This window comes from Raphanus sativus, chromosome 7 (genome assembly GCF_000801105.2).
Source record: "Raphanus sativus cultivar WK10039 chromosome 7, ASM80110v3, whole genome shotgun sequence".
NCBI classification, from domain to species: Eukaryota; Viridiplantae; Streptophyta; class Magnoliopsida; order Brassicales; family Brassicaceae; genus Raphanus; species Raphanus sativus.
Window position 1 is genome coordinate 9,454,548 of NC_079517.1, and position 20,995 is coordinate 9,475,542.

At 32.6% G+C, this 20,995-nt stretch overlaps 2 protein-coding genes and 1 pseudogene across 2 annotated transcripts; all 3 read right to left on the reverse strand.

The window, feature by feature from the left end:
- Window positions 1-1,554: 1,554 nt before the first annotated feature.
- Window positions 1,555-3,621, reverse strand: LOC130497498 (putative transmembrane protein At3g54730; annotated as a pseudogene).
- Window positions 3,622-8,815: 5,194 nt separating this feature from the next.
- Window positions 8,816-10,127, reverse strand: LOC130497499 (uncharacterized). Its single transcript, XM_056990348.1, has one exon. It carries the CDS (start codon window positions 9,977-9,979, stop codon window positions 9,002-9,004), a length of 978 nt encoding a protein of 325 aa, XP_056846328.1. The 5' UTR covers window positions 9,980-10,127; the 3' UTR covers window positions 8,816-9,001.
- A 5,135-nt stretch (window positions 10,128-15,262) lies between these two features.
- On the reverse strand, window positions 15,263-17,709 carry LOC108814783 (protein DETOXIFICATION 9). Its single transcript, XM_056990346.1, is given in 6 exon segments — window positions 15,263-15,671; window positions 15,782-16,020; window positions 16,527-16,583; window positions 16,696-17,284; window positions 17,287-17,326; window positions 17,418-17,709. Coding segments are annotated over 6 exon segments (1,395 nt in total). The 5' UTR covers window positions 17,628-17,709; the 3' UTR covers window positions 15,263-15,411.
- Between the last annotated feature and the right edge of the window lie 3,286 nt (window positions 17,710-20,995).

A 20,995-nucleotide genomic window follows, 5' to 3' on the forward strand; every position in this document is an offset into this window, starting at 1 on the left:
TAAACATTTGGTTTATTTTATTTTATTAAAATATTTTTATTTTAGTTACAATCGGTGGAAAATTACGTACCCAAAAACATAGTTCAAAAATATGTTTTGTGAATAAAATAATAACTTAAATCAAAATACTTAAAATGTCCTACATTTATTGTCACTTAATTTTCCACTCCATATAATTATTTTACTTGATAAAAAACTCTTTCTATTTCACTTAATTTAACAAAACACATAAAACAGTTTTTTATTAATTTATATAATTATTTAGACATGAACATTATCTGTCTATTTAGGTACATGTTGTTCTTTTCGGATATCCTTTTTTTTTTGGTAACCAAGTCCCGCTTGAATATTATAAACTTATGTGTAGATTTTGAGTTGGATCATTCTAGATCTGGATGAATTCGGTTCTGATGTATAGGAACCTAAAAATATCTAAATAACCAATGTATCTAAAACGGGTTCGGATATTTGTAACAAAAATAACCATATAACCTGATTCGGTCCAGATCTTTTGAGTATCGTTAGTTACCAGATCTTTTGAATATCGATGTATAAAAATATATTTCACGGGCCAATTTAACAAAATATTAATTGGTTCAGTTGAAATAAATATATTTTAAAAAATTATATGAACTGAAAAAATCACTATAAGAATACTTACATTTGGATTCAAATCATTTTTTTAATAACAAACTACACAAATATGTTGATTTGTATACAAATTTAAATTACAATGTAAATATTTAATTGAACACAATTAATACAGAAATATGTCACATTGTTTAAACAAAATATCAAAGTAAACAGTTGCGTTTTAAAATCATTTATTTTAACAACAAGCCAAATAAATATGTTGATTGGAGAGGGAATAAAATAAAGCCAGAGAAATACATAGTTTACAAGAGACACTCTATATGTCAAATTTATTATAAAGAAATTTTTACTAAGATAAATACATTCAATAATTACAAACAAATAATATATTTCATAAAAGTAAAAAATAATATCCGCGCTTCGATATGTTGATTGGAGAGGGAATAAAACAAAGTCAGAGAAACACATAGTTTACCAGAGACACTATGTGTGTCAAATTTATTATAAAGAAAGTTTTACTAAAATAAATATGTTCAATAATTACAAACAAATAATGTATTTCATAAAAGTAAAAAATAATACCCGCGCTTTCGAAGCGCGGGTCAAAATCTAGTATAAGTATTAAGTACCAAATCCGCATACAGAACATTAGAAATACAATAGAGAACCGGATTTAAATAACTTTAATGCAAAACATGTTTTCAAGTGAAAGATGAAAGTTAGCAAAAAAAAAGTGAAAGATGAAGCATAAAAGTCTTGTCACTTTGATAAGTTGAGATTCTTTCGATGGAAACCAACTCTAGAGTCCTCAAAGCTATATTCCAGTGAACACTTGGGCAGTTGGGCTCACCGAATGACTGAAAGAGAGTTGAAGAACCCTAAGATATCAAATTTAAAATATTGCTCCGTAAAATTAATCTTTAGGTTTACCCAAAAGAAAAAAAAATTATCTTTAGACTATATATTTATATTATTTTTTTGTCACTGAATAATGCATTTAATGGGCCCAAAGAAATTGGCCAGCCCAAGAGGGTCCATTACGGCATTTGCTAAAGAATCCACCTCTTCATTTTTTTTTCGATGAATATGAAAAAAAACAATTGAAACAAATCCAGAAGCGAAATCATGAATGTCATTGATGATCCCTAGTATTTCCTTCTTCTGAATCTTGTAGTTGATTGCTCTGATGAGCGTTAGATTATCGGAACACAACCAAAAATTCGAGATTCCTTGGTTTGCCGCCGTGAATAGTCTTTCCCTTACCGCCAGCGCCTCAGCTATCAGGGCAGAGTTGACGTAATCCTGTGTCGTAGATCCTTAGATGCTTCCTGAGTAGCTGCTCCTGCGATGATCCAAGCAAGACTATATATTTATATATACGACTATTATATTTTTTTTGTTTGTTCAAACCAACTTTCATTAATAAAACTTACACTCCATCAAGAGAGGAATTATTCAACAGAAACAATAATACAGCCACAATAGCTAAAGAAACCGCTGCATCAAAAGCAAACCGGATAACACAAACATAGATAAAAGCAAACATAACACACAAGCAACTTAAAAGTGAAACACAATCAGTGCTGAGTGAGATGAAGCCACGGGAAGTGGAGAACACACGCAGTGAACTGATACCCGAACATGCTGCAGCAATAAATGCATAGAAGGCAGCAAGGAACTTGGCTACAGAGGTGATCAAGCACCATATTAATGAGCCTTCGAATTGTGAGGAAACCTGCAACCATAATGGGGTGTAGAGTTGCAAGAACCACCACGGCCAGACAAACAAGTCTGAAAATACGAAGCCAAGGTTGGCTTCTTTAACTCCATCTCTAATCTTTTTGAGTTGTAGACCTGAAACATCAGAGAAGACTACCAACATACAAATATATTGTGATGATCGCAAAAAGAGATTTCGAACAACAACCTCATGCTGAGGTAAGTGAGCCTCATACTGAGGTAAGTGAACCTCATACTGAGGTAAGTGAGCCTCATACTGAGGTAAGTGTGCCTCATACTGAGGTAAGTGAACCTCATACTGAGATAAGTGAACCTCATACTGAGGTAAGTGAAGGCAAAACAAGTGCCTAACATCTTCATAATGAGTAAAACAATGACTGACAAGAAGCATAAGATCCTCATACTGAGGTAATGGTCGTGAATGGTTTCTTATACGGAGGACAAGGAATCCAAATCTAAGGTACGTTCCATCCCAAATAGAAACATCAAGAGAGGTCACAAAGGTCATACCTTTCCAAGTTATGCTTAACAGGAAGAAAAAACAAATTTTTCCCCATATGAAACTATAGATCTGAAACCTATAACCATTGGTAGGAAGAAGCAGAGGCTTGACAAGGTCACTCCAAGAGAAACAATCAACAAACAGGCTGAGTCAGATGTTGTTGTAGAATGAAGAGGAGACCTCGCAGCTGCTAAGGTGAAACAATGGCAGGGAAAAGAGGACATATCCAATGCGAGAGTTTCAGAAGCGTCGGGAGGATCAGGAGGGTCGGGAGCAGAGACCCCAATGAGTAGATCTAGAAGAAAAACAAATGGCGGCGGCTTAGGAGGTGGGGGGAGGAGCAACAGTGACTCCGAACCCTGAAGGAGCAGCATCGAAACCATGGAAGAAAGGAAGAGGAGGGAGAAAGAAGAGGTTCTCACCGGTGGGCGAGAGGCCACACCGACGGCGGCAGACTAAGGTGAACAAACCCTAATCGCCTTGGAGTCGCATAGAGAGAAAAAACGAAATCCAAAGAGGTATTTATATATACGACTATTATATAATGACCTAAAAGGGTACAATTTTATATATTGTAATGTGTGTATGAGTTTCCAATAGAGATCTTCTCAGTAACAAGCATCTTAAATTAAACACAAAAAAATGACTAAATTTTTCTTTAAACTTGGCTAACCTGCCAAATATCATAGTCCTAAATAAATCACATAATTTACTTTGGCTGAGCTATTTTGGATTAGGATATAGTCAACATGAACAGTGCCAACTTCCCTGCGCCTCTCACAAAAACCTATGTCAATCTCTTCTTTCTTCTTTATTAGCTCGAGATCAGGAATTCAGGATATAAGGGAGAGAGAAGAGATAGAATGATAATAAACTTTGCAAATTACGCGACTAATTATACAGACTTAATATATTTTGACATTTTTCGCGTACAAACCTAAGTTGTTTTTTTTCTTATCAGCTACTAGTTTAGTTATTAATTGTGTCTGTTACGTCCATGAACCATGCGTCGCGTCGTAATTGGCAAAACAATAAAAAAAAGTTGCTATATCCCCAATCATATCGTTTACTCGGGACAAAAGACAATGAATTTGGGTACACAACTGGCGTACAGTCACAAAAGGGATAATGCATTGCATCTAATCAAGGAGTATACTTTTTATCAATTTTCTTTTTAGATATACTTACAGCAATTTTTCTAGATTTCTGTAGAGAAGATAAGATTGCATGTGTAATGTTGGCTTCACTAAGGGTAGGCACAAATCCAATATTTAAGTTTTTGTATTAGTGGTTAGATTTATTTTTATCTGAATAATCAATTATTTAATTTGATCCGCATTTTTTCGGATAATCGATGTTTATATCCAAAAAAAAATATGTTTTATTGGATATTTATCTGATCTATATAAATAAAACTAAAATTAAAAATAAATATATAATATAAAATAATAATAATTTAGTACAAAAATAAAAATTTATTTACTTTAAAATAATCTAATACATAAAAAATCAATTTAATAAATAAACATATTGTAAATTTATGTTAAATATGATAATTATAATTTACATATATGTATACATATGCATATAACTTATACGGATCAGATCAAATATTTATTCTTATAAATATTAGTATTTATTATTTACTTTGTTTTTGACAGATATTTTATGTAAAAATATTTGTCTTGCTTCATACTAATATGGATATCAAATTTGTTGGTTCTAATAAAAACGAATAACGAATTTAATTAAATTTTACGGATATTTTTCCTAGTCTTATGCTCGACGAAAGTCACAAGTCTGTCGATAAATTTTTTTTTTTTTTTTTTTAAAGGAAAATCATCTGTCGATAAATATTTACACTGAATTTTTAGACCAAACTAGAAGTAATTTTATGTAACGGAATGCTAGAACCTACATGTGTTTACAGCTACATCATCAGCTTGAAAATCGTTCTTTATAAGAAACAAAGGTAACTGGCTCTATGTAGTTCTCTTAATCTTATATTTGTTATAAAAAGACTTATAAATTTTATGTGTATCGGAAATTTTATAGAAAGAAATTTTATACCCGCAGGAGAAAGATAACACTGATGTATGATAAATAAACGAGAGAGAGTTTCTTATAGAAGAGAGGAAGAGAGGTGTGTTTACAATCGAACGAATTCGTTCGTTTATATAGAGAGTAAAAAGAAAAAGTTACTGTGCGTGCATAGTGACGTGGGCTCCACATAATAAATCTCATTTGTCGAAGTTACGGTGCGTATATCTTTGACGTTGCTTCTTCTTCTGTTTTTCATGTTTATAACACTCCCCCTTGGAGACCAGTGTCACTATCATCTTTTGCTCAACGTCTTTGTTGCCTCGTTAAAAACCTTTCTAGGAAAACCCAATGGGAAAAACCATAGTAAGGTAAAAAGAGTACAACCACGTAAGCTCCCCCTCGAATGAGCAGTCATAGATCCTTCTGATGACGCATTCCAATATTATGAACATGTTTTCTGAACACCGAGGTAGGAAGTGATTTAGTGAAGAGGTCAACTGCATTGTCGCATGATCGAACGTATCTTACTTCAATCTCTTTCTTCTTCTCGAGCTCTTGGGTGTATGAGAAGAACTTCGGGTGTATATGTTTCGTTCTATCGCTTTTGATATATCCTTCCTTCGTTTGAGCAACACATGCCGCATTATCTTCGTATAGAATAGTTGGCTCCGTATTTTCGTCAATTCCGCTGCTTGAACAGATATGTCGGCTTATTGATCTTAGCCATACACATTCTCTACTTGCTTCATGGAGTGCGATGATCTCAGCGTGATTTGAAGAAGTGGCTACAAGTGTTTGTTTCTGAGAACGCCAAGATATAGCAGTGCCTCCGATCGTGAAAACGTATCCTGTTTGTGATCGGGCTTTGTGTGGATCTGAAAGATATCCTGCATCTGCAAAACCAACCATTGGACCTTTTGAATCTTTAGAGTAAAATAAACCCAAATCAATGGTCCCTTGAAGGTAACGAAAGATATGCTTAATTCCATTCCAATGTCTCCTTGTGGGAGATGAGCTGAATCTTGCCAAAAGATTAACAGCAAATGATATATCAGGCCGTGTACAATTTGCAAGGTACATCAGTGCTCCAATTGCACTTAGATATGGTACTTCCGGACCAAGTATCTCTTCATTTTCCTCAGATGGTCGAAATGGATCACTTTCAATATTAAGTGATCTAACGACCATTGGAGTGCTAAGAGGAGTTGATTTATCCATGTTAAAGCGTTTCAACACTCTTCTAGTGTATGTGGATTGATGCACAAATATACCATTTTGATAATGCTCTATTTGTAGGCCAAGACAATATTGTGTCTGTCCGAGATCTTTCATCTCAAATTCTCCTTTGAGATAGTCTGATGCCTTTTGTATTTCCTTCTGAGTTCCAATAATATTTAGATCATCAACATATACCGCGATTATCACAAATCCGGATTTTGTTTTCTTGATGAAAACACATGGACATATGGGATCATTTACATATCCTTCTCTTGTTAAATGCTTACTGAGACGATTATACCACATACGTCCAGATTGTTTTAACCCATATAATGATCTTTGCAATTTTATTGCACATAACTCTTTCGGTTTGGAACTTAATGCTTCTGGCATTTTAAATCCATCAGGAACTTTCATGTAGATATCAGTATCTATTGACCCGTATAGATAGGCTGTAACAACATCCATAAGACGCATCTCAAGATTCTTATCAGCTGCTAGACTCATCAGGAATCTAAAAGTGATTGCATCCATAACAGGAGAATATGTTTCCTCATAATCAATTCCCGGTCTTTGAGAAAAACCTTGGGCAACAAGACGAGCTTTGTATCTTGTGATCTCATTTTTCTCATTTCGCTTTCGAACGAAAACCCATTTGTACCCAACAGGTCTCACATCTACAGGTGTGAGTACAATAGATCCAAATACTTCTCGTTTATTAAGCGAATCAAGTTCGGTTTGTATTGCATCTTTCCACTGTTTCCAATCATGTCTCTTTTGACATTCATAAACAGATTTCGGTTCTGGATCTTCAATTTTCTCATTTATTTCACTTGACACAATATATGAGAAAGCATCATCAACATCATCCTTTTCATTTCTGTTCCATATCTTCTTATTATGGATGTAGTTGATAGAAATCTCATGATTCCTTTCTGATTCAGGATGCTCTACTTTTTCAGTATTCTCATCGTTTGTTTCTTCCAAAATACTTTCTGCTATTTTGGGTGTATCAGTCATCTCGATATCCTTTTGTTTTCTAGGATTTTTATTCTTAGAACCAGCAGGTCTACCTCGCTTCAAGCGTGTTTTAGACTCACGTGTATCATTTTCTTTTCCTTGATCATTTGGTACTTTGATACAAGCAGGAGCATTTGCAGCTGGTATATGAGATTTAGTTACCGTCTTGGTATCCGCAAAAGCATCAGGTAGCTGATTTGCTATACTCTGTAAATGCATGATTCGTCGAACTTCTAGTTCTGACTCCTTAGTAGGAGGATCAAGATATAACAACGAAGGTACACTCCATTTGATATCATTTTCTACATTTTTGTTTTCTCCCCCTAGAACTGGGAATACTTTCTCATCAAAATGACAATCGGCAAAACGTGCCGTAAAGACATCACCAGTCTGTGGTTCTAGGTATCGTATAATTGATGGAGAATCACAACCAACATATATTCCCAACCTTCTTTGTGGTCCCATCTTTGTACGTTGTGGTGGTGCTACAGGCACATATACCGCACAACCAAAAACTCTAAAATGGGAAATGTTTGGTTCTCGACCAAATGCTAACTGTAATGGAGAATACTTATGGTATGCACTTGGTCTGATCCGAATAAGTGCTTCTGCATGTAAAATAGCATGTCCCCATACAGAGGTTGGAAGTTTTGATCTCATGATCAATGGTCTTGCAATCAATTGCAGGCGTTTAATCAAAGACTCGGCCAAACCATTTTGAGTATGAACATGAGCCACAGAATGTTCAACTTCAATCCCCGTTACCATACAGTAATCATTGAATGCTTGGGATGTGAATTCACCAGCGTTGTCTAATCTAACTCTTTTAATAGTGTAATCGGGAAACTGTGCTCGCAGTTTGATTATCTGAGTTAGAAATCTCGCAAATGCCACATTTCGAGATGATAATAGACAGACATGTGACCATCTACTGGATGCGTCAATTAATACCATAAAATAGTGGAATGGTCCACAAGGTGGATGTATGGGTCCACATATATCTCCTTGAATTCTTTCAAGAAACTTTGGTGATTCTGTATTAATTTTGGTTGGCGACGGTCTTACGATCAACTTACCAAGAGAACATGCAACACATGTCATTTTATTCCCTTGAGAAATCTCCTGTATTTTCAGTGAGTGACCATGTGAGCTCTCTATGATTCTACGCATCATTGAGGTGCCTGGGTGGCCGAGCCGATCATGCCATAATGTGAAATCTTCTGGATTTTCTTTTATTACAAGATTGGATTCGATTGCATCTATGTAGGTATGATGCAATCCCGAAGGGAGTTCGGGAAACTTTTCCAATATATGTCTTTTGCCATATTTCTCAGAAGTTACATACATGTATTTCTTTCCATCCTCAGTTGCAGACTGAGTATCATATCCGTGACGATAGATATCTTTGAAACTCAACAAATTCCTTTTAGAACTCGGAGAGTATAAGGCATTTTTTATGGATAATCTTGTTCCATTCGGCAATGTAAATTTAGCTTTACCAGCACCTTCAATCACGTCTGCAGGACCTGATATTGTATTGACAATAATTTTTGTCGTTTTTAAATCAGAGAAATATCTCTTTTGTTTCAGAATAGTGTGTGTTGTTCCACTATCTGGTATACATATTTCTCGTATTCGTTTCTTGGATTTTGTTCCACTGGCATTCTGATCCATTTCTGTAATAGTCATAAACATCAATAAAAGAGAAACATGAAATTCATTCATATAATAATCATATTAGAAAACATACAATAATTATACATTAAAGTAATATTAAAAACATCACTATTCGTTTAAGACAGGAAATGTAATAATTATACATGACAATACTGAAGGTTATTTAGTAATCTTATTATAAGCACTTCAGTTCTCTTCAGGAGGAATCTAGTCTAGCTCATTTGCGAAATCAGAGGCATCGAGGTACGATGTCCCCTCAAAATTTTCGGTGAGATTCACTTCCTTAGCTTTGCCTTTCGTGGACTCTTGATATAACTTACAGAGATGTGGAGGAGTACGACAGGTACGAGACCAATGTCCCTTACATCCACATCTGTAACATACACTCTCACGCTTCTGCGTGGTATCTTCTTGAGTTTCTTTGCCCTTAGAACTTTGTTCGGATCTAACCCATTTGTTAGATCCCTTCCATTTCGGATTGTAAGTTTTTCCACGTTTGCTGTTGAAATGGCGACCACGACCACGACCACGACCCCGACTGGTTTGGGTTCTTCTCTCTGAGTTTTCTATTGACGTAGCATTCACTTCAGGGAATGCTTTGGCTCCCGTAGGTCGGGAATTGTGATTTTTGATCAGAAGCTCATTGTTCTTTTCAGCCAACATGAGTGCAACCATCAATTCAGAAAATCTCGTGTACCCGCATTTTCTGTAAATTTCGGGTAGGAAGTGAAGCTGTTTGTGGAAAGTGTTGTAAGTCTTATTCATCATTTCTGCTTCGGAGACAGGGTTACCGCAATACTTCAGGAGTGAAACTATCCTCAGGACAGCGGAATTGTATTCCTCAACCTTTTGAAAATCCTGAAACCTCAGATTTTTCCATTCTTCTAGAGCGTGAGGGAGGTTGACTTCCTTTTGGTTATCGAACCTTTCTTTTAAAGCTTGCCACAGTTCAGCTGGGTCTTCTATGCTCGCATAGTCATGCGTAACATTTTCATCGAGGTGTTTTTTCAGGAAAATTATCGCTTCAGCCTTATGCTCAGGCGGCGATTTGTTACCGATTACAATCGTCTCGGTTAACTTTTTCATAATCAGATAGGGTTTCACGTTTGTGACCCATCCGACATAGTTTTCGCCAGTTATTTTGAGAGCCGGAAACTGAAGATGCTCGATTCTTGCCATTTGCATTTCTAAAAACAAGTATAATAAATTTTATTAGAATTTCATAATATTTAGAATGAACCATTTATATTAATCATGCAAGCAATTACAAAGAGAAACAATGTATAGAAAAGTAAACCGATATTCATCGTAAATTCTCCCGGAGCAAATTTTCCAACGAATAGACCGTAAATAGAAACACAAATTAGAATTGCAACTAAAATCAAAAACGCGCGGATCATCTTTCTTGAGAGAGAAAATTGAGAGAAAATTATTTGAAAATATTTGGGAGAAGATGAATAATTTTTGATGAAGAAAATGAATGAGTTATGAGTGTATTTATAGATGTAAAATTACTGTTCATAGCCGTTTGAAAAGGGTAAAATTTTGAAATTTTTTCTTTGTGACCGTTGGCGTTAAATCGTTGAATCGAAAATTAGTCTGAAAATATCGTAATAATCAGTCAATCAATTTCAGTAAATTTCACAATATTTTTATATAGGTGAGCAAACATTTATATAATAATCACGATATAATAAACAGAGAAATTTCAATCGCATTATGGTGATAAATAAATTTCCATTATAGTATTAAGTAAATTTTGCGGCGGCACAGCCAATCCAAATAATTATGGTGTAATTAACAATCAAGGTTTATTAACGAGGCGACATACCGCCCGCATTAATACAGATAAATAATAATGAATTAAAACAACCACTATAAAATAATGAATAATAATATAGGCGGTATACCGACCATTATAGCAGGGTAAATATGATACATATAAACTTTACCGAATTGCAGAGTGATCGTGCTGATAACGTGTTATAAAAAGACTTATAAATTTTATGTGTATCGGAAATTTTATAGAAAGAAATTTTATACCCGCAGGAGAAAGATAACACTGATGTATGATAAATAAACGAGAGAGAGTTTCTTATAGAAGAGAGGAAGAGAGGTGTGTTTACAATCGAACGAATTCGTTCGTTTATATAGAGAGTAAAAAGAAAAAGTTACTGTGCGTGCATAGTGACGTGGGCTCCACATAATAAATCTCATTTGTCGAAGTTACGGTGCGTATATCTTTGACGTTGCTTCTTCTTCTGTTTTTCATGTTTATAACAATATTCGTATTTATTGGTAAACGAAGACGATAACCACTCAAGCTTGAGAATATAATAAACTTAGTTCCAAAAAATTAGCAAATATCAATTTGAAAAGAGTAGGGTCGAAATTTACTTGGACAAATCTCTAAGATAGCACATAGAAAATACTTATGACAACATAGCATATAAATGAAAAAAGTTTCTTTGAATAGTATTTATTTTTAAAAAAATGAATTACCTTTTTGGGGTCAAATTAAAGGATAAATTACTAGTTTATAAAATGCTAGTTTAAACACTTAATCATTAATCCCTATACATGTAGAACTCGAGGCAAGGTCGTCTCAAACTTTATACAGACCTGTTCAAAAAGAAAATAAGACCCCTTTTAATAATCTGAAATAATTTTGATATTTTTACAAAACATCACTATAATATAAAATAAATACATCAGTTTAATTATTTTATACCTAAAGAACATCATTTTCTAATTTTAATGTAAAATCATTGAATTTGATTATTTGGCATTGTTCACAAAGTCATTGATCAAATCATCAAATTTGATCATTCTTCTAACTTTATCAGTTTCTTTTACGTTTATTATATCCAAAATCAAAAATAATAATCAATAAATATTATAAAGTAATGAAATCTGGATAGTAAACTATATACTTGTGATTGGACAAGTCACTCTTTTTTTCTTGTCAATAGAAGTTGTAGGTTAATTTTCTTTTATTTTTGTTTGCTATTTTTAATTTAAAAATGGTGAAGAAAATATATTTTGTTCTCCGTATTTATAATCACTAATTGATAATTATTTCCTAAACATAACCAATTAAAATATTAACTTTCTATACTACCATTTAATATTCAAACACACATCAACAACTATTTCTTACTTTCCAAAATATATAATCGATATAAATACTATTTACTTCCTCATTTATTGCATCTTTAGTTGGTTATATAAACAAAATAAAAATTTTAATTTACATTTATTGGTTATAAATATGAAAACTAAATTCAAATATAATTATTCTGATTATGATTAAAATGTGATTTTAAATGTATAACTATTACTAAAACAAAATGGAATTATAGACCCTCTAAAATTTTGGATCATTTTTGACCGCTCCACTTACAGGTGCTAAAAGACGGCACTGGCTTGAGTTTTTTTGTGTTATGGAAAATATGCTGCAAATATTGATATGTCAACACTTTGGAACTGATTGCAAACACATGATCTTGATGATACAAGAACCAATAACATGACCAAATTTTTTCACAATAGTTAAAAAGGTTATCAAGGATGAATAGTAGATTTGTATACTTCTCTGTTGTTTATCATCTACATTTTGAAAACAAACAACATATTCATTAGATAAGATAGCAAAAGCTTATCATAAGGATTTGTACTATATTGATTGTTCTACTATCAAGTTTGAATAATATTAGTCGTTTGATATTGAAAAGTTTTAAACCCAAATATAAAATAAAAAGTATATAATTAATAAATGATATTATTTATTTATTTCTTATGTGTCCTATTTTTAGAAAATATGTTTTAATGATTTCTTACAATATTTCTCTATCCCCTATACATTATTTACAAAGTGTTTTGCCACATGTCTTATTTAAAATAAATTTTACCAAAAAAATGTGACATGACTAATAAAATTGATGACATGACTTATTATTAAATATGACTTAGATAATTACATTAATGCCGATATATATTTTGGTAAACTTTATAGAATATGACAATAACTCGTACATTACATTTAATGTTGATTTACATTTTAGGTAAGATTTTTAGAATATGGTAATAACTCATAAATTATCACTAAAATAAATATATTCAAATATGACATTGTAAATTCGTAATATTGTTAATTTTATAGACTATGGGTGCATGTGCACCCCTAATATTATTAACTTTTTTCATTTTTGTGAGAGTAAACATGTAAAATTAGTTAGAATAGATGGCAAAAGGTAAGGTGTGCACCCATAATAACCCAAGTTCAATTCTTAAATATGCCTTTTATTTTTTAAGTGCACCCAGTAGAAAAAAAAAAGAAGAAGAAAAACTCCTAGCTTCGCCCCTGACTGTAAGATGTATGTGTGTGTGTATACATGTAATGTGTAATTGTGACATATTTGCATATAATAAATATAATAAAAGAAAGGTGTGAGTGGAGAATGTGGAATGATAGAAAAGGAAGGGAGATAGGATTGAAAAAGTAAAAGAGAATACGGAAGAAGGTATAGGGAAGCGACAAGTACGAAGATGCTTATCGTGAAGAGATAAGAATTAAGCTACTGTTTCTCTCAGATTCTTTGTTCCCTCTTTAACTTTTTCATCCTTCTATTGGCTACATTCTCCTTGAATCCATCATCCATGATCTCACTACAGCCACAAAAAAGAAATTGTATCAACCCTAACATTCTTTTTCTTATCTCTTAATCACTCCAATTTTTAGGTCATGTTTCCTTTTGACTAAGGGCCATAGCTGATGAAACTCAAATTATATCCAGAAATTAGGTTTAAGGTATATACTAACATATCGAAGAAGTATAAATAAAAAAATTGTTTACTGGTGATTTTGTTACGAAAAAGTGTATTATTTTCAAGCTCATATAATTGTGATGATTAATAGCGTATAATATACGAGTAAGTTTGTGAGTAATTTGGGTATAGTTTTGATGTGTGAAACTTGGATTTCCTTCTACTTCTGTTTTGCCGTTCTTTTATAACCATTCGGAAGAGAATCGTAATGGTTGAGGTGATCTCCGGCGAGTATCTTGTGTCATTCAGATCGTCTTTAGTGTCTTGATCTTCTTATGTTTTGGGATGACTCGTTTAGATTGGTATTGACTCTTCTCCAGACTCATGATGGACCTTTGTTCTTCATAGGCTAACTGTACTTTTGCAGTTTCACCACCATATCACTGTCTCACGGCTAGAATGCAACTAGACCAATGAACTGATATAATAAAATGGCAGAGCTAACATTTATTCAGACATCTCCGGCAGGTGTTTTCCGGATTGCTGATAAATCCAATAGGAATACCTCTTCCGGCTCTCATTGTTAATTCACGGACTATATATCTTATTGTTTGTATTTATTATACACATGAACAGAACGTGCTTACTTTGCTCTTTACTTGGTATCACACTAGTAGGATTTTCGGTGAGTAATTAATAACTATTCCAGGTATGATGTCTATATTATTTCTGAAAAATATTTGTTTACCTTTCTATTCTTTGGTTGAACTATGAGGTTTTATTTGAATCTACTTCACCTGGTATTGTCGGCTGAAATTTGTTCAAGGATTTTTCCATCCCTCATTTGAGTTACAAGTATACCTAGTTTTTTTTTGTTCAAAAAAAAAATATACCCAGTTTAGGGATATCTAAAACATGCTCGATAACATGCATGGCTTCTTCTTTTACGAATAAAAACAGTTTAGCAATCTGCGTGGCTTAATTACTAAGCGGTCCTTCTTGACAACGAAAGACGATATAAAACAATTTTAAAAACGAGAGGTCAATCATATATATGACAAAGAATAACAAAGTCAAATTGATATAGCCGGATTAAATCCAGTGTTAGGATTAGTGATCTCGTCCATCCAATCAAAGACTTGAGGACAAACTCTTGTTAAAAAGTAATAAATAATGCAGCTACGGAAACCAATTCTGCCAGTCAACTTTGAAGAGCAATTTGTTTAATCTCTGGTCTAACAAAATTAAGACGCAGGATCCTTATAAAGTCTATGAGTTGCTTTTTAAAAAAAATCAAACTCTATATAAAACTTCTAAGCTTTTTCTATTTAGAAGTTTGTAAAATGATGTCCCTTTTGGGAGAAGAATGAAAGAAGATCATGTTTAAAAAAAAAAAAGAAGGTTGTAAGTTACAAAAAAAAAAAGGTTGTGTAGATATTTTGATCCCATTTGGTAAACCTGTTTCTTAAAAGCTTCTAGTATATTTTTCAGAAAAAAGCTTCTAGTATATTTTTCAAACAAAAAAAAGCTTCTAGTATATTACCACCAGATATGTGCTCTTCTCGTGGTGAACAAGTTTGATGTTGATCTGACATTTATTTTGTTTTTCAAAACCTATACGTCTAAGTCTCAACCCATGTAGATTTATGAATGGATGGTACATCTTCTCATACTTGGATTGGAGGTATTATTAGAGGCGTATATCATACATCTTTCACATTTAAATTCGCTTTTGCAGTTACATATTACAATATTTGTATTGTTTTTAAAATAAAAAATTAGCCGCATCTAATTGATAGAAAAGAACAAAAATAAACATAAGAGTACTAACTGAGACTTTACAAATAATTTTATGGGAACACAACCGCAATAATTGGCATATTAAACAGCCGAGGCCTCACTGACTTCACTGGTCCATTTTGTGAATGTAGTAATGAGAAACAAGGTGATAGTTTGCACAGTGCATCCAGTAAGAACTCCAATCCAGAGACCTTTACTTTGAAGTCAAGTATAAAGCAGAAGAGAAGTCCTACTGGAATTCCGATGATATAAAACGCAGCGATATTCACATAAGCTCCAATCTTCTGCTTACCACTTCCTCTCACAACCCCTTAAAACACAAAGTCACAAACACACATACACCAAAATAAATACGACGTTTATATAGAAAATCTCTTTTCTTCGTGTTTATAAAGACTAAAGAGAATATGGATCTCTAACCGGTTAGTGAGGCTGACAAGCTATCCATGACAATGGAAATGCAGAGAACCGGTGTGATTTCTGCAGCGTAGTGAATCACTTCAGGGACGTTACTATAGGCGTAGCCCCAAACATTGCTTGACATGAACAGAGCAAAGCTTACGGAAGAAGATTCAACAGCTGCAATCATGATTGCAACAAACGCAGAAGCTTTAGCTGCGACTAAGTTTCCAGCTCCTAGTTCGTTGGCCACATTTGTGCTACATTTAAGTAAATTCAATTAAATAAATAAAATAAATAGTTTAACTGAAGCACTTTGATTCTCTGTTTGCATGACGTTTCCCTTATTGTTCACATGTGTTTTACTTCAATGAAATAGCTTATTAGGAGCCACATGCTTAAAAGTAACATGTGACATAGAGTAATAGTTAAGAAACATAAGTCAATCTACTCATTGATAATTAGCTTTTATTTTAGAAACCTTAACATGATATTTAAACCCAAGTTTAGCGCTCAAATGGGATATGTTACCGATCTAAAAGTGGAACTTGATTTGAAATAGACTTAAACACCTATCATCTCGAGATTGTGTTAGTTAGAAATATAATAAAGAAGTAAGATGAGTCATATTGCAATAAGCCAATACTATATAAAAGAAATATAGACTAATCTGCACATGACTTGTAAGTCCAACAAAATTTAAGGGCAACTGTTTTTTTCGTCTTCTGAATTTGCGTTCATAAGCGAATTATATACACAAACTGACCTTGCGGCCGCACCAATTGCAGTTGCTAGATTGTAGTGCAAAGAAGACGATGTCACGCTGTTCAAATGAAAATGTAGCCATCAGCTTATACGCAACAAGCCAACAATCATAGGATTTAAAGAAACTATAGCGTTGCTAAAAAAAAGAAGAAATTAGGACTTCGTATTACCACATGGAAATCACAGATGTCTCTAGCTTTGAGTTGGGTAAAACACCGGAAATAAGAATCAAAATTTCGAAAGCCGACCATTCAAGACAAATCATCAAAGCAGAAGGAACGGCTAAAGAGAAGAAGGTCCTCATGTTACCAAACGCTTCCACCCATACAAAAACGCGTTTGCCTTCGCAAACTTGAGAACGTCTCATGAAAAACCAGAGGAAAACCGCATTTAGCCAGTAAGAAAGGCTAATAGATAAAGCTGCACCTTTGGTTCCAAGCCCTAAAGTGTAAACCAAAACCCAACAAACCGGCACGTGGAAACACAGAACCGTTAAAGAAGACAGAACCATAGGAAAAATCAGGCTTTGTGTTTGGAAGTAGCGAATCAAAGATTGAAGTACAGAGTAACCAAATAAAGCTGGTATGAGCCAAAGGCAGTAAACAGAAGCTATCTCTGATATTTCGGGGTTTTGATGAAACAATAACAAAAGACTCTTCATGAAAATCCATAGAAGAGAGATTGGGAAACATATGATGAGGAGAGAAACAATGGACGTGAAAGTATATGAACCGAGCTTCTCGTACTGACGAGCTCCAAAGCTTGACCACAAAATGTTTCTAATGCGCTCGCTAGACCAGACTGTCATTCAAAGAAACTTGAATCAGAGAAGAATAACTTGTTTTGAAAAAAAAAAAAAAACTTGTTATGAGTTTGTACAAGTTCAACTTACGAGGAGACTGAAGCCGGTTACATTAGCGATGGAGCTAGCGAGAGCAATTCCAGCTAGAGAGATCTCGCTTTTGTGGCCAACAATCATTGTAGAAGTGGCTTGAAGAAGGGTTTGAGATATGTTTACCACCACCATGGGAACCGCCATGGATGCCACTTTCTTCAACTTCTCCCATCTTATCTGATCTACTTCTTTCTGATTTACTTCCATTGTATGTTTTCTTCTTCTTCTTTTATTTTTTTCAGGGATGTGGAGTCTAGCTAGTAGTGAAAACCAATATGATTTGATTTGACTTATTAACGTTTGGCTTTCTATTAAAATTCGACATGATAATTAATGACCAAGGTTGTCGGGAAAAAATAATAATTAATGAACAAGGATCATATCACGATCTTTAGAATTTGTCCTATTTGTGATCGACGTGTGCCTGTCAAACTTGTAATGAAATAAACTTTTACAAAAGGAATCAAAATTGGACCATAATCAACTATTTGGAATAAACTAATCTAGTTTGGTTGTTTTTGGGTTAAATGGTCATGGGAGTTAACTCTTTTTTATATTCGTTATAGGTATCATTTAAGTTTGTGAACACAAATTAATAAAATGATTAAATATTTTTACTCATATTTAATACATGATTTAATTTAATTTTATTATTTAATGAACTAAAAATAAAGGTAAAACTAGAAAAATATTTAATATTTACCTTGAAAATATAAAAGAAAAATTATAATAAAACAAAATATAAAAGATATAACAACACTTAATATAAAACGGAAAATATGAAATGGAATGAGCATTAAATCTTAAAATTGCCAATAGCTGTTTTTAAATACAAAAAGATCATGTTGATTTAATTACTGAGTTCACCACCTCATTCATTCTTACTCATATAAACCTTCCACCTCGACTTTCTCAACCATTTTCTGACAGATGGCATTATATTTAGGATCTGGTCCACTTTGGGTTAGAGTACGTCCATTGGTAAGTTAAGTTCTATTAGGTTTCTTAACAATTTAGGAAAAAGAGAAAAAAAAATTAGAGAGAGAAGAAAGAAAAAGCTTTTAAATATTTAGTTTAGGACTGGTTGCAAACACTAAAAGAGATGTGTCTTCTTTTTATTTGTCTAAGCATTCAAGAGAAAATAAATTTTAATTAAAAATACAAATTAACTTATAAGACTAATATTTTCTGAGTGGTACTCCTTTTAACAACCTGTCAGATGGACATGCTCTAAAACCTTTAGGACTTAAGTGCTGTACTGAACTATTGAAGTTTGATTTGATGCAACTATCTTTCCAAGGTTTTAGCGCCTCCAAATTCATGAATTCTACAATTTTGTACGATCTATTGGGGTTTGATATTGTATATAGATATGGCATTATTTGAGAATATATAGTGTTCAATTTTTTCCAAAAATGTGATTATGTTCAGCATTCCAGTGTTTTAAAGGTTCGGATTTTGACTACAAATAACTGACTTTAGATTTGAATCACTGAATGACACATGGAGTCAGATTCAGATACTTGCGAGCCTCGGGTTTTCTATATGGGTACAGGTTTGTCAAAGATGAGTAATAAATATTCCTTAAATTTCCGTGGTAGTCCAACCATTTTCCATATGGCCAAATTTAATTTAAGAGCATGAATAATTATGGCCTTAGATGACTCTGACGCTGATATTTTAAGAAAAATTAGCTTTTGATCCGCGTTTGGAAAACACGGATTTGTTTTTAAAATAAAATAAATTCTTTTAAATGAGTTTCTATAAAATAAATGTAGTGTATAGATTTGAGTATATTTATCCGAAACCGCGATCCAAATCATAGCAAACTGGAAAAAAATTAGAATTGAATTGAATTTTATAAGTAGATGAGCAAATCTTAAATCTCTGAAACCAAAAAAACTGAAAACAAATCATGAACCAAACGGGTACCTGAATTTTTAAAATACAAATTATACACCAACAAATGTGAATTATATATATTTTTAAATAACAAAATATCCTATAAATACTATTTATAAACTGAATTCTAAAAAAATGAATATTGTTATTAAAATATTAGAATTATCCAAATTATCCGATATTTTTTATCCGAACAATTCGAATTACCCGATATTTAACTGAAAACCCTAAATTATCCGATATTTTTTATCTATAAATCTGAAATTACCCGAGAAAAACATAATCAAACCAAAAACGAATTGGGCCATGATTTTTTTTTGGATATTATTTAGTTCCCAACTTTGTTACAGAACCAAAAACCAAAATAACCCAAGTAAAACCATATCAAACTTTGTAAATGTTTTAACGGTTCCTAAATTCTAAAACCAAAAAAAAATCAAAAACAAAATGCCAAAACCAAAACTGAATGATGAATATTAATAATACTTCTACATTTAAATGGTTTGAAGCAAATAATTTAATTTTGAAAATTATTTAACTCCTTTTAGTAGGGACACATATGTAGTTTATTGACGAATTAAGATATAAGTAGTATTTTCATATTCAATTCATACATGCAGTTGAACCGATAAAACGATGGCAATATATAATGTGGACTGGCTTATGTTTTTCATATAAGATTCTATCACGATTCTACCAACTAATATTTTCTACAAAATTCAGATTAACAAAAACCTAATAATTAAAAGTCCAATATTGAATATCCTGCCATTAACCCGTGAACCGACACATGTTGACCCGAAAAACCCATAGTCTTAAGTCCAAAAACTAAAAGACAAAATCTTCATTCATTAAAAAAAACCCATTGTAAATTTAGAGGCAATTTTGAGAAAATTGGAAAAAAAAATATTTATTAAAAAAATTAGAAATGTTTCTGATTTAATAGTATAGATGGAAATGGTATGTAATTTTCCTCTTAAATTTTGGAGATATTATTGACTGTTAGCGTAATTTTTGAATTTTAAAAATTTAAAATTGATTTTGTTAGGTTTGTTAAAAGTTTAATTGAGGAAGTTATGCTATATTCGAATATTTAGGATATATTTCATTGATATCTTTAATATATTCTCTTAGTATCATTTAAGAGTTGTTAAAATATGGAAGGGGTTCGTCAATATGCCTAAGTAATAATTATTCTGTAAAGCACCAAAATCAATCGCTATCAAATTTTCAAATTCCATAGATGTTGTGTAACTCGATGAAAGTTCCATTGTAGATATGTGATTGCAAAATTTTATGTTAATATACTACAATAAAGTGAATTTCATTTTCATAAAAGATCCCACGTAACATTTGTGTATATGATAATGGGGCCTACCAATTAAATCTTGAATAATTTTAATGATAGTTTGAATTTGCAACCATATTCTCGTTTAATACTCTTGTATTGGTTAAGTCACAAAAGAAGTAAAAATCCGTAAATGATATGGTATAATGTTATTGAGTAACACATATTGTTAGAGATAAAAAAGGCAAGACCAAAAAAATAATTAGCTAATGAAAAAGTCCAACAACTTTGTTTAAGTAGATTTTTTAGAATGTTTCTGTTTTAATAGTATAAATTTATATAAGAACATGAATAATTATGAGAAACTCGTCAAATATAATATAAT

Bases quoted from the DNA above. Each gene is read 5' to 3' on its own strand.
- LOC130497499 (XM_056990348.1), bottom strand. From the start codon at position 9,979: ATGCAAATGGCAAGAATCGAGCATCTTCAGTTTCCGGCTCTCAAAATA.